Below are 15,348 nucleotides of genomic sequence, written 5' to 3'. Positions count from 1 at the left end.
CTCAGTACGGTAGAAGAGGAAGAACTTGCATTTTAATAGCGCCTTTCACGACCTCAGGATGTCTCAAAATGCTTTTCAATTAAGTACTTTTGAAGTGCAGGCTTTAGTGTCACTGCTGTAATGTAGGAAACGCAGCAGCCAATTTGCACACAATAAGATCCCACAAACCGCAATGAGATAATGACCAGATAATCTCTTTTAGTGATGTTGTTTGAGGGACAAATATTGGCCAGGACACTAGTTTTTAACCTGGTTAATTCCCCTGCTCTTCAAATAGTGCCGTGGGATTTTTTACATCCACCTGAGAGGGCAGACAGGGCCTCGTTTTAACGTCTTATCCGAAAGATTGCACCTCTGACAGTGCAGAGCTCCCTCGGTACTGTACTCAAGTGTCAGCCTAGATTAAGTATCTGGAGTGGGACTTGAACCCACAACCTTCTAACCCAGAGGCAAGAGTGCTTCCAATGAGGCAAGACTGAAATCAAACTTGCCCACACTGCCACAGTGTAATGCTTCCTAAAGAGGGTAACTCATGCTGGGGTAAAGCTGCATGGGTGATAGCCTCCAGTTCTTCACTCAAATGGGAATGTTTCAAGTGTAGGCTTCCAGAATGTGCATCACCAGGCTATTTGACCAAGAGGGCCATTGCATTGGAACCTGATCTTGGCTTCAGACAAAGAATTATACTTGTTTTTAAGCGGGTAAAATATCTGTTTGGTGTTTGTGCCACCGTATCTTTCTAAAATGATGCATAATCATCTTTTACTGAATGAGCGGGCTCCAATTTCTGGTACATTTCTGTTTCTCTGTCTTTCTTTCTATGAGCACATTGCTGCTGAACCTGAGTAACCAAGGTAATTTTGTCTTTACAAGCACAAAAAAATGTGCATGGACCCGATGCCTCTTTTATCTTTTATATAGTGGAGCAGTCCTGTAAACTGTTCAGTTCTGTTGGAGAGTCCCTTGACACTAATTTACATTGCATGGTAGAATGCAGATAATCAAACATAATAAACTGACACTTACACCAAAGTGCTGTATTGCCTGTGGTGATTTAGCTCGGTACAACCCATCCTACTACCAGCGCACTTTGCTAATTGCATCATAGATTTCCTCTTGATGAACACAAGGCAAATTAACACCAGAGTGTTAATGTACCCGTGCGCTATTATCATTTGTACGGGCAACACAGCCAGAAGCTCTTGCATTTAGTTACACAAACATTAGTGTTAAATGATTGGCCGCTTGCAATTGTTGACAGACTGCAGCCTTATGGGAGCCCGAGGATGAAACCAATCAGGAAGTTAATGAGGAGAAAAATTACCACCGTTGCTGCTCCATAATTACATTCACGCCAGGCAAGAAAAAAGAGGTGTGGGTGGATTTGAACTCAGCTGTTATTTGTAAAGGTCAGGTGGGTCAAGAACCCTTCAATTGGTTCATGTATCTTCCGTGGCTGGTAATCTGATAGGTTATTACGGCGGAGGAATATTGTGGCTTGGCTACTCTCATTTTTTCTTCTTTTTATTGTGGTCTTTTCCCAGTTATAAGTCACACACAAGTATCTTTGTTGTGACAAAATTTCAAGTTACTGGGTCAAATTATTGTGGTTTGATTTATTTGCTAGCTCCAATAAAAATTCTCTTGTGTTTAACAAAATTAAATTATAAATGATAACAGAAGAACCCAGTTATCTTTCATTGGGATAATTGACTATTCTGATTTACCTGCTGTGGTAAGAAATCTTAAGAATGTGACTATTCCTTTGCTTTAAGTAAGATTGGGATTCACTACTTTAATGTAATACCAGAGACAGTGGCTGGTAAGTGATGCATTAGTAATACACTCCTTCTTCCGCCTGTCAATCTGTCAGTTTTCCCCCACTCCCCACTCTTGAAGACATTGGGGGAGGAATTCAGCTTGCGCTGGTTTGTGGTACCAAATGGGCAGCACATTGAAGACATCAGCGAGAGGTCTGAGCCAATTCAGCATTGGACATCAATTGCATGAAACAGGCGAGCTGTGGATGCCAATTGGGCGTTCTGATGCAGCTTGCCGGTCAGGGTCTTAGGATTTGCAGCCAGCTCTAATGCTGAGCCGGCCCACAGTTAAGGGCAAGGGAGGGTCCGAGCCCAGGCTGGCACGGCCCGCAGACAGGTCCTTGAGGGGGAGGTGCTGCGGACAGGGCCACGATCAGGCTGGCAGCAACCCACTCCTGCTCCTCCTGGCTCCACAGAAATGTAACTTGTAAAAGGTTTGCTGGCTGTATTTTAGCGGCCTCTAACAGTCCCTTTAAGGAATGCTGGTTAGGACGCTCAAGACCCAGAACAGCTGGACAGAGCACGCGCCACTCCACCCACTTGTACACCAATTTCAATCAGGTTCATACAACCAGTGTTAGGATCCCGCTTGCACAAATGTGACAGCTAGAATAGTTTCAGGGAGATTTGGCATAGGAGATGCGAACCAAAATTCATCCCCAAAAAACGGACAAAACATTGGCCCTGAATTTGCGGTCAGAGACGTACCTCCAGAGTACACCTCTGACTCATGAAATATTTCTGAACTTACCTCCTGGCTCCACAGCTATGGTGAGTTTGGGTCTCGGGCCTCCAGCCGTACGCCTGCGAAAAGGCCCACGGATCCCGGGGCACAGGCGTCCCTGGAATCACGTGGGCCAGGTCCTCCAATGAGAAAGGAGGACTCTAATCCATAAACCCTAATGGAATCCTGAAATAATTAAACAATTTAGACAACTGAAATAAAAATAAATGTTTGCATTTTCAAATTTAATTAAAAGTCCCTTCGATACAGTAAATGCAATAAAAATGTAATTTTTTGGAAACATTTTAATCTGGGCCAATATTTGCGTAAATTAATTTTAAGTGTGTGCATCATTTTTAATTAAAAAAAATTTAATTTAAGATTTATATTAATCCTTACACTGGTGAAATCTGGAATAAAATGCTAGTATCAGTAATGGTGACCATGAAACTATCGGATTGTCGTAAAAACCCATCTGGTTCACTAATGTCCTTTAGGGAAGGAAATCTGCCGTTCTTACCTGGCCTGGCCAAATGTGACTCCAAACCCACAGCACTGTGGTTGACTCTTAACTGCCCTCTGAAATGGCCTAGCAAGTCACTCAGTTGTAACAAACCGCTACGAAACAAAATAAAAAGAATGAAACCAGATGGACCACCTGGCAGCGACCTCGGCTACCCACACGGCAACAGCACATCCAGCCCAGTCGACCCTACAAAGTCCTCCTCACCAACATCTGGGGACTTGTGCCAAAATTGGGAGAGCTGTCCCACAGACTAGTCCAGCAACAGCCTGACATAGTCATACTCACAGAATCATACCTTTCAGCCAATGTCCCAAACTCCCCCATCACCATCCCTGGGTATGTCCTGTCCCACGGGCAGGATAGACCCACCAGAGGTGGTGGCACAGTGGTATACAGCCGAGAAGAAGTGGCCCTGGGAGTCCTCAACATTGACTCCTGACTCCATGAAGTCTCATGGCTTCAGGTCAAGCATGGGGAAGGAAACCTCCTGCTGATTACCACCTACCACCCTCCCTCAGCTGATGAATCAGTGCTCCTCCATGTTGAACACCACTTGGAAGAAGCACTGAGAGTAGCAAGGGCACAGAATGTACTCTGGATGGGGGACTTCAATGTCCATCACCAAGAATGGCTTGGTAGCACCACTACGGACCGAGCTGGCCGAGTCCTGAAGGACATAACTGCCAGTCTGGGCCTGCGACAGGTGGTGAGTGATCCAACACGAGGGAAAAACCTACTTGACCTCATCCTCACCAATCTACCTGTCGTAGATGCATCTGTCCATGACAGCATTGGGAGCAGTGACCACCGCACAGTCATTGTGGAGACGAAGTCCCGTCTTCACACTGAGAACACCCTCCATCGTGTTGTGTGGCACTACCACTGTGCTAAATATGATAGATTCAGAACAGATCTAGCAGCTCAAAACTGGGCATCCATGAGGCACTGGGCCATCAGCAGCAGCAGAATTGTATTCCACCACAATCTGTAACCTCATGGCCCGGCGTATCCCTCACTCTACCATTACCACCAAGCCAGGGGACCAACCCTGGTTCAACAACGAGTGTAGAAGAGCATGCCAGGAGCAGCACCAGGCATACCTAAAAATGAGGTGCCAACCTGGGGAAGCTGCAACACAGGACTACATGCATGCTAAAAAGTGGAAGCATCATGCTATAGACAGGGCTAAGTGATCCCACAATCAACAGATCAGATCAAAGCTCTGCAGTCCTGCCACATCTAGTCGTGAATGGTGGTGGACCATTAAACAACTTAACAGGAGGAGGAGGCTCCAAGAATATCCCCATCCTCAATGATGGTGGAGCCCAGCACGTGAGTGCAAAAGACAAGGCTGAAACGTTTGCAACCAACTTCAGCCAGAAGTGCCAAGTGGGTGATCCATATTGGCCTACTCCCAAGGTCCCCACCACCACAAAAGCCAGTCTTCAGCCAATTCGATTCACTCCACGTGATATCAAGAAACGGCTGAGCGCATTGGATACAGCAAAGGCTATGGGTCCCGACAACATCTCGGCTATCGTGCTGAAGACTTGTGCTCCAGAACTAGCCGCACCTCCAGTCAAACTGTTCCAGTGCAGCTACAACACTGGCATCTATCCGGCAATGTGGAAAACTGCCCAGGTATGTGCTGTCCACAAAAAGCAGGACAAATCCAACCAGGCCAATTAACGCCCCATCAGTCTACTCTCAATCATCAGCAAAGTGATGGAAGGTGTCATCAACAGTGCTATCAAGCAGCACTTACTCACCAATAACCTGCTCACTGATGCCCAGTTTGGGTTCTGCCAAGACCACTCGGCTCCCGCCCTCATTACAGCCTTGGTTCAAATATGGAGAAAGGAACTGAATTCCAGAGGTGAGATGAGAGTGACTGCCCTTGACATCCAGGCAGCATTTGACCGAGTGTGGCATCAAGGAACCCTAGTAAAACTGAAGTCATTGGGAATCGGGGAAGTCATTGGCTGGAGTCATACCTAGCACAAAGGAAGATGGCTGTGGTTGGAAGTCAATCATCACAGCCCCAGAACATTGCTGCAGCAGTTCCTCAGGGCAGTGTCCTAGGCCCAACCATCTTCAGCTGCTTCATCAATGACCTTCCCTCCAACATAAGGTCAGAAATGGGGATGTTCGCTGATGACTGCACAGTGTTCAGCGCCATTCACCACTCCACAGATAATGAAGCAGTCCATGCCCGCATGCAACAAGACCTGGATGACATTCAGGCTTGGGCTGATAAGTGGCAGGTAATATTCGCACCACAGAAGTGCCAGGCAACAACAATCAACAAGTGAGAGTCTAACCACCTCCCCATGACATTCAATGGCATTACCATCGCCGAATCCCCCACTATCAACATCCTGCGGGTCACCATTAACCAGAAATTTAACTGGACCAGCCACATAAATACTGTGGCAACAAGAGCAGGTCAGAGGCAAGGTATTCTGCGGCGAGTGTCTCACCACCTGACTCCCCAAAGCCTTTCCACCATCTACAAGGCACAAGTAAGGAGTGTAATGAGATACTCTCCACTTGCCTGAATGAGGGTAGCTTCAACAACACTCAAGAAGCTCGACACCATCCAGGACAAAGCAGCCCGCTTGATTGGCACCCCATCCACCACCTTAAACATTCACTCCCTCCACCACCAGCATACTCTAGCTGCAGTGTGTACCATCTACAAGATGCACTGCAGCAACTCACCAGGGCTTCTTCGGCAGCACCTTCCAAACCCGTGACCTCCTCCACCTAGAAGGACAAGGGCAGCAGGCGCATGGGAACACCTCCAAGTTCCCCTCCAAGTCACACACCATCCTGACTTAGATGTATATCGCCGTTCCTTCATCGTCGCTGGGTCAAAATCCTGGAGCTCCCTACCTAACAGCACTGTGAGAGTACCTTCACCACACGGACTACAGTGGTTCAAGAAGGCGGCTCACCACCACCTTCTCAAGGGCAACTAGGGATGGGCAATAAATGCTGGCTTTGCCAGCGACGCCCACATCCCACAAACGAATAAAACAAAAGAAAGCAGGCCCTATGTCTGCTTTTATCAGCCGTAAGAGTTTTGTGGGCAATTAGCCGAACTCTGCACCAGCAAAAGTGATTTCTCAGTCGGTTCGGTAGATCTGTACCTTGACATCGCAAGTTCTGGGTTTACACGCATGCGGAAACCCAGAACTTGTCGTTGCCAAACTGAAGGATTAGGACAGCTTACACTGAGTGTACACCTTTGAAGACACTAAATTTTGGCCCAATATTGAAGTTCTCCCCATTGACTCATTGTTGGTATGCTGTTACACGGGTGTCAGTTTCCCTCTGGTACCTCATCCAAGTGCCCTTTTCTTCGTGTGTTCGGCTAGACAGTATGGATTGATGGGATATACAGAGGCATCGCACTCAAGACTCTTGTCCAATGGTCATGTATATGCACATCCAGCAGGAATTTCCGGATAGCATTCAAGAGTGGAAAACCCGGCCAATTTTCTCCTTCCAAAACCAGAGAGACTGAGCCCAATTCTAAGACATCTATTGCCATCCCAGCTGGGATCAGTTAACTCAGCATGGACCAGGAGTTAAACCTGGGACCTTCTTGCTCTGTTAGACTCAGCTACATGGCTTATCCTACTGAAATATCAGGGGAATCCTACTGATGATGCTCTTAATTAAAACCTCTAGAGATTAAGGCTCAATTCTTGAGAATACTGCAAAGAAAATTTATTTATATATATATATATACTACTGATATGAATCCATTAAAATGAAAATTCTTCAGTCCATAACATTCAGGTTTTGTCCATCTTTAAAACATGAAAATGACGTTACTTGGGATTTGCTGTGCCTCTGTGATAGAAAGCAGGTCCTGATTTGAGACATACTGCGTTAGGGAGGTGTTGAGTGGAGACATCCACTGCCCACCAGGAAGGGGAAAAGGAGTCATCCGAGGGCCACTCTTGCACACATAGCTATAGGCTAAGTTACTTTAGTAGAATCCTTGTAGCAGATCACCAGCCCAAGCTATTGCAACAGTTGTTCTGTGATCTGGGTAGAAAATAGGAAGATTCCTAACCACAAAAACAATAAAATGTGCACGTCACACATTTTCACCTGGATCAGATACTTAAATGCAGGGCTCACTGCCCTCATTTTGATTATTCTAAATTGTCATGCCTTTGTCATTGCTTTCACCAAAAACGGGCCGAGGAAGCTTCCTGGGTTTACGTCAGGCACAAGACAGAGAATGATGGCATTGAGGCCCAAGATCTGATGAGTAGCAAAAGTGTGAGTGAACTTTTTGTGTTTGTGAGTTTGCTACTCATTAGTGTGAGGGACATTAGTGCTTTGGAGTGGAATGCGTTCCAGTTTCAGACAGCCATGTCATATATTGCACTGTTAGACGTAGAGTACAGTTCCTATCACCCCAACCTCCGAAGAACACCGTACACAGCAGTATGACATTTTCCATTTCTCACTCCCAGCCTTCTTCATGCCCCATGAGTGAGATTGTTGATTTAGTGCGCAATTAGGAGCGATTTTCTGCTATGGGCGGGTTGAAAATAGCCAAACTTACTTCACAAAGGACCATTACCACCAATAGGTGGACAAGATTTTGGTCCCATAAGTGAGCGATAGATTTCAAGCAATGTCTAGAAGTGAAAGGACCAGAGCCTAACACATTGTACATGAGTACCCAAACATGAGTGAGCTACAGTTCCCATATATCAAATGGTTTGTGCTGATTCTGTTACATTTTTCCATATGTTGGCCTAAACCCAATGTTTTATAAGCAATGATATGTAATGAAAATTAGTAAGTGAAATCTTTCTATGATCAGAAGTACTGCTCATGGTATTCTCCCTTGTGCATTTTGACTTTGGAAATGTCACATGATGGAGTTAAGTGAGGTGCCCTAGTGCCGGTCATTATCAGTTGCTGTATCTTATAAGCTGTATCTTATAACTCATAGGTTTTCAATCCAGTGTCCCTGGATCCTGTGAAGGCATACAGGGGGTCCACAAGGTTAATAGATTTGTCTATCATAAGATTTCTGTATTGTTCTCTGTTTTTCAGTTTGCTAACATTAGAAAAGTGTCAGTGCCACTACCCTAACTTAAACAAAAGGTTCAGAAATAAAAGACAGTAGAAGTGAACAGAAAATGGTTTAAAAAAATTTTAAAGAGTGAATTTCCTGTGGTGTTTACCGTGAGTCAGTAGATAGCCAATGCCTCCTTCCTTGCCTCACCATTCTGGCCTCCCAACTCACCCCAGGCTCACCTCTGACCTTTTCCATGCCTGCCATTGCCCTCCTGTGCTGCTAACTGGCGCCAACTACCAAACAAGCAGGGGCTAGCTGTCACTGGGGAGCAGGGCAGGAAGACAATGGTGATAGAAAGAGCATGAGGGTAGAGGGCAGGCAGCGATGTGGAAATTAGACCAGAGGATAGTGGGGAAGGCTTGGAAATGGGCAAAAAACTGGCGGGGGGGGGCACCAATGTGTCTCTTATTGGTGTGTGGCATTGTATCACTGTGCCGCTTCTTCAGTTGGCCATGGCATTATGGAGAAACACATAACAGCTTGGATCTTCTTGAGCAGGAAGGAGAGAAAGTCAGGAGGTCTGATATGTCATAGAGGCCTACTAAAGAGCGGGTTGCATTGGAGCAGATTTGTCTCCCTGCCCTCTTGCCTAGGGAATCGTACATATTGAAGGTTGACCAAAATATGCTGAGAGGAAGCACTGTTTTAATGGCAAAGGGAACTAAATTCACAAACTCACGGAGCATTTTTCATTTGCAGTAGGCTGTACATTAACCAAGCATTTTGTAATTTTCATTTTGATGATAAAGACAGTCATTGCTTTCAAAATGTCAGTCATTATTTGATGTTCTGCCTTGATCTCAGTTTGCAAATCCCATATTTCTTGAACAAAGGAAGAATAACTACTCCAGGAAACTTAGCAATTACAAAAAAAAGTAAGTGAGGTGAGCTTCCTGTTGGCTAGTGACCAAGTACGCTGACAGTGGCTGGAGAGAAATTTCTTCAGCCTCCATCCCAGACTCTCTGCCCTTCCCAATAAAGGAGGAAGTGTGCTGGTGTTAAGCAGAATTCCATCAGAAAAGGAATAACCTTGATCTTACCAATTGGTGGTATCCAATATAAACCAGCTAGAGTCTCATCTGTTGACTGTAGATCTTCAACACTTCCTCACCTAAATCTATCTTGCCATTTTTGGTGATTTTTTGCTCATATAAAGATGAGAGATGCTAGTGGTGGGGAATGGAACATTTTTCCAATTCAGGCATTTAGTGCCAGCATCAAGCATTCCAAGATCAGATCTTGTACAATCGGCTGTAGAGAAAGCGTCTTCTCGCTAACAATATCCCAACCACAGAAGAGTATTCATTAAATGGCAGGTTCCCCCAGCCAATCATCCTATGGTCTCTCTGAGTGAGATTGCTATTTAGTGCCAGTTTTATACAGCTGGCCCATGTCCAGTCCATGAACCAGACTGAGATTGCACAAAGTCATTTCACAGAGGACCCTTATAGCTCGCAGTTAGAGGAAACTTTCATCCCATTTGTCTGGGCTAGATTCCAGTCTAAATCCCAGATGTGAAAGGACAGAATTTGCTAACCCATTTGCTCCGCCAAGAATCCCTTGATATAGTTTTTTTTTTAAAACATGTAATTTGTTGGATGATGTGTGCACCTGAATCATATGTGGGTTACAGCTATGTTTTCACCAAAGTATCGGAGACATGAAAAATATTAAACCAGGTTTTCACCATTTGTTTCATTGCAGTATTTTCGCCTTCCAGTAGTCAGGACTCAGGTTTGATCTCTCTGTCCAGCAGTTCCCCTGTCAGCACCGGAAGCATTAAACAAGAGTGTGCATCTGTCACCGAGTCTGGCACCTTCTCTGTCGATTCCATTATTGAGAGTGCAGATTGAGTAATGACAGTGATGTTTAAACTGCTGGATCATACAAGGCATGAATCTGAAACCAGGCCTCTGCTAAAATGGAAAAACATGTTTTTGTTGTATTTCTTACACTGTTGTTGGATAGTTTCAAAAACTACAGTTCAATAAATAATGCCACAGCAATTAATTACTAACCCTTTGCCACCCTGACTGAAAGCATTACTTGATAGAATAAACATAAAATGTACTGTAGTGTATTTTTTGCCAGGCTGCATACACTGTGCTTTGTCTCTGAATTATCAGATTCAAATTTTTATGCATCATATGTACACATGGACAGTCTAGTTAGTTGTTTAACAATGGGCTGATTTTCAAAAGTCTGGTAACTCTATGGGCCATTAGTAGATTGTCCCCGTCTATTATCCTAACAGAGATTTTGTGGTTTTTTTGAACTGCAAGATACATTCTCTCGACTCGGACTGAAAGCTTTTCACAGCCTCACAGATTGCACATTTTTTTTGTAATCAAAGGTCATACAAAATTAATCTTGTCAAAAAAAATCACTGTAAAATTAGCAAGAACATATCACTAAAGTCACTGACTTTGTATCAGGATTTGTCGGGGGACTTTGGTAATCACAAGTCAACTGAATCGATCTGAAACCCAAGTATATATGTGCACATTCAAAGATCTGTATTACATGTCAGTCAGGTTTCTTTCCTGATTTTTTTCACGGCAAAATTGAAGTTAGATGTTGAGATTTGATATATTTTTTATTAAGTCCATGCATAACTCATGACATTTGCTCATTTTTGCCCTAGAAAGACCACGGGGTTGAAATTCCACTGTGCAATATTAGTACCATATTCACGTGAAATTCCTCTGTTTTGCTGTTTTATTGTAAATGGGTTAATACCTTTACTAGCCTTTTCTGCTAGTAAAGGTATTAACACATTTATAATAAAACAGATGAATACTTTTGTTAAAATAGGCAAATGAGTTTGGTACAAACATGTGAACATGCTCACTACTAATCAAACAACGCAAATTCTACCTACATAACATTTGGCCCCCCCCAAAAATTGAGAAAAATATACAGTTCTAGCCTTGATATTGGGAGTGGTGGGTATTTCTGCTTTAATTAATAACACAATCGAATAGAATCTTTCAAACTGCAGATAAAATTAACAAACATCTAGATTCATGTCCCAGGTTGCTTGTATATGTTCCTGATTTAATTTATTTAAAAAAATAAAAACTCCAACACCAACCAAGTTTAGGGTTTGTGCCCCATGAATAATCCTCTCTGCTACCTCCTCACCTCCCCCAATGGCAGTGGATGATGTTCTTGTCAATAAGCATTCATTTACATTTTGTAATTCCATTAAGTGCTGAAGATACAGATGTGATTTTTTACAAAACAGAAAATCACAAGCGATAGTTGCTCTTACATCATGTACTTTCTGAAAATCAGACCCAGAATTTTTTTAACGCAGGTATTTCTTTCCTGTGCCCGGAGTAATCATTAAACAGAACTGCAGAGTTCAAATGTCAGAACAGTACTTAAAAACTTCGTATGCAACCTAAAATGTTTGTATAATAAGTTGAATATGTATAGTATTGTATTTCATATAATAACTGTGACACAGTCAAAAGCAAATGCTGAAGGCATTGATACTTTGTCCTCATCAGGCTTTTGTCACACATTAGTTTAGGGTGGCAAGTGAAAATTAAGAATATTTTGCAGCGTTGCCATATAGTGGGTCATTTTAATAATGGATTTTTGTCTGTAAGTAACTTCCAACTTTAATGTATGCAGGGTGTTGTCTGCACTTGGTTTGATGCATGGGCCCTTATTAATTTTATTTTTATTTATTTGTGTGTGTGTGTGTGTATGAAATCTTTGCACCAGAATGTAGAAAAGATGTAACTGGTTACACTGTAGCAGATTTAGAACAAATTGGCATGGGAAGTTCATTCTTTTTGTGTCTTAAATTTAAGACCGGTGCTTGTACTAAACGAAAACAACTCGGTGAGTGGAAGAGCACGACCTCTGCGCGCTACGTGTTATCAGTACTGACATTAAAAGGGGTACTTGGGGGTGGATGACTTTCCGCAGGTGTTCTCCAACCTGTTTGGCTTAACTTTGGCGGAAGGGCCGTGGATCCCGTATTCACAATGTTTTTCCAGGGTGGATAAGGCTCTTCCTGCCAACGTTCCAGCAAACGATTGCGAGAAGCCCCATGGAAATTCACCACCATGATGTTTTGTGTTTCTCCACCCGCCCCTCCTATGTTCAGTTATTTTTCTCTTTCATCATGCTAAGGATTTTTTTAAAAGTTATTTTTCTTTAGAACAGTAAACCCTTCATACCAGCCAGTCTCACAAGCCCCTTGCATTCTCTTCGGGTCGAGTATTGTTAATGACAGATTATATATCTGTCCACATGCAACTCACTTCCATGGAATTTGTTTGCTATAAAGGAGATGTGGAAGGGGAAATAAATACAAACTGCGGTGTCCTAGGTCCCACAAAATGGCAGCCCTAGCAGAGTGGAAGATCATTACTCTTCTGTTTTTCATTCTTATTTTGCATTACTGGTGGCGATTTGGTTTTCTTAAATTACAGGCTGAAGTGGCAGGTTATTATCTATGGAGTTACAGTATGAACCATTCTACAACTAACAAGGCCTGCCTATAGTATACTACTTCATTGAACCTGTCAAAGGATGCATTTACACAGCAACTGTAGCGTCAGTGTGAAGAGGTTTCACTTTAGGCCCATCCTGCTGCTATAGAATACATGCAGCGACACTGAAGGAAAGTGAGACTCCCTGGAGGAGGGCGTCTCATTCTTGACTTCAGAGTCACTTTGGGCATTAACACCCGATTTACACTACACAAGTTTAGCACTGACATGAAGCTGGAGCCAGGTATTGCATGCTGATGCTAAACTTGTAATGTGAGTACACCCAAAGTGTTCCTTTGTCTGGCTCTTAATTTTTAGCTCATTAAAATAACTCACTATATGGGGTATGAACTGGTTTATTTTTTATATAGGGGGTGGAAAACCTTGTTATAAGCAGAAAAAACTTTTTAAAAATTGCTTATTTGTGAAAGTGTTACTGTTAAGGCATGAATTTTTAGGGTTAAACCTGATAAAACCAGACATTATTCTTCTTCAGTCCCTCTTTGAAATGGCTGAAAACATTGCACATAGTTGCCAAGTCTTAAAACCATGCACTCAAAATGGTGAATCACTTTTAACTGTTGAAAACTGGTGAAAGTTTCTTCTGGTCACTGTGTTAGTGACATTGTAAACACAGCGGGAAGATTTTCTGTATTCACTATTTCATGTAAAAGCATTCTGAAGGAGCATATTTATGATTTTGCTAGAAATATTGATTAGACTAAATCTTCCTGTTGGGTTTACAACATCTCTAACACATAGCACCCAGAGGAGGTCTTCCCCACTCCCGAAGTTTGTTCCGATGATGATCTGACAAAAAAGCAGGACCCTGTGATTCTGATTTCCTTTTCATGAGTCTTTAATTAAAGAAGTGTAATTAAAGGAGTCATTTCACCCAAACTCTTAATGCAACAATGTGCGTAACTTTCAATGTTGGCGGGCGTGTAAAGGGGGCTATATCGGATCAGCTGCTCGTTATAAACCCCACCCAATTTTCATTTCCATTATCTTGGAAAGGAAAATCAGGCGGGGCGTCTAACGGGCAGCTGATCCAATAATGCCCTTTTTAAAACCCCGCTGAAGTTGAAAGTTCCGGCAAATGTCTCCAGAGAATCTCAAACTAAATACTTTTGATTACTTAATTTTTTCACCCAATTTTAGCTTTTTATATAGATTTCACAAAAAATGATTCCCTGAATTCCTCTCATTAAAAAACCTTGAAGAAATCATGCCTTGCTTACTGTTACTAAACAGTAATCATTTTTGCTGACGTTGTTTACATTAATGCATTTTACCAAGTGTTTTTGAACAATTTGGTTCTGTGTTGTAAGTTTTTTGTCCTTTCATAAAATATCTGTGATAACATGATTGTAAGCATCGAGGACATATACAGTAGCCACTGACTTAATGCCAGATGAAATTTTTGAATTGAATTGAATTTCTTGGCAGATATATATTTGATGCTGAATAGAAAAAAAAGAAATTACTTGTATTTTCTTTGCTTTGTGCATTAAAAATGTCTCTTTGATTTCACCACATCCATTGTAATCAATAACTTGGCCATCTTGTTTTTTTTATTAAATGCACTTACTCTTAATTTCATCCACCAGTGGTTTTAGGGAGAATAATGTTGAGTTACCTATATGGGTCTGACATTATAAATCACTTCTTGAGACCAAATTGTATGGTAGTATCGATTGATCCTGATATATCACAGAAATTTACTGTCACTTCTGTTTTCAATTAAAGATACAATCAGTCAGATAATGACTTAATTGGATTTCACAGAAGATTGAGTTTTATTACCCTGTGGTTTACGAGTTTAGTTAAGAAAGACCATTTCATCACACTTGTCAGGCTGCAGCAAGAGTGTGCCCTGGCCCTGTGTAACAAGCCTCACTGGTAGAGAAGCCAAGATAGGAGCCGTTGGTGGGTGTTCGTTCCACACCTGTCTGTTGAAGTATCTTATTAAAATCAATAAAACACATTCTGAACAATCGGGGTGGCCAGTACTTTGTTGTGCTTTCATTTTATGTTTCAAACACATTGTAAAGAAATAATACATCCCTGCTGAGGCAAAAAGAAGTCAACAGGATGGTGTTAATTATTAGTGAATAATTCATAGTAAAATTAAATCTCCAATAACTGGTTTAAGAAATCATAAAACCTGGTTAAGCAGTGTTAATTATTGGGAATTATTATGTAATGGGGAAAAACCTTTAGCAGGTATCAAGCTTATAATTTATTGCCATTATGATTCTCTAGCTCATTTCTGGGAAATGTGATACTTTTGCTAAGTAATGGTCTACTGTGCAAAGATACTACTATTATTGAGGTGTCATATTTTTATTCAGCTGCAAAAAGAAAATGGTTAAAATCAAAGAAAAAGTAGTGGAGTTTTATGCATGTACAAAGGAACAAGAGATTATCAGGAATGGGATCTGGTTTTAACTTGGGAGAAATGCACTCATGAAATTTCAAAGTACAAAAATATGGGACAAAACAATATTTCCACTACCTAGTATTGTGATAATTCACAAAGGTGGAGAATTGTTCCATTCTTCTGCAGTCGTTGCCTTTATAAGCAAAAAAAGTACGATAAGAATATAAAAAGAAAATCAAGGGAAGTGATTACCTCAAAATGATAACACAAT

General features: G+C 42.2%; 1 protein-coding gene across 2 annotated transcripts in view; it reads left to right on the top strand.

Moving 5' to 3' along the window:
• dmrt1 (doublesex and mab-3 related transcription factor 1) overlaps positions 1-14,232 on the top strand; it is a 207,216-nt gene extending 192,984 nt beyond the window's left edge. The window contains exon 6 of one of the 2 annotated variants that reach the window (XM_085984311.1): positions 9,888-14,232. In XM_085984311.1, coding sequence (XP_085840437.1) covers positions 9,888-10,036 — 149 coding nt within the window. In that variant the 3' untranslated portion in view covers positions 10,037-14,232. The remainder of the gene's footprint in view (positions 1-9,887) is intronic. The other variant, XM_085984320.1, reaches the window with a different exon arrangement.
• The last annotated feature ends 1,116 nt before the right edge of the window (positions 14,233-15,348 follow it).

The sequence above is a fragment of the Somniosus microcephalus genome, chromosome 1 (assembly GCF_052327205.1).
Source record: "Somniosus microcephalus isolate GS21.2 chromosome 1, FLI_Smic_1.0, whole genome shotgun sequence".
NCBI lineage: Eukaryota > Metazoa > Chordata > Chondrichthyes > Squaliformes > Somniosidae > Somniosus > Somniosus microcephalus.
The sequence above is the reverse complement of the archived record's forward strand: the minus strand, read 5'-3'. Positions and strand labels throughout refer to the sequence as shown.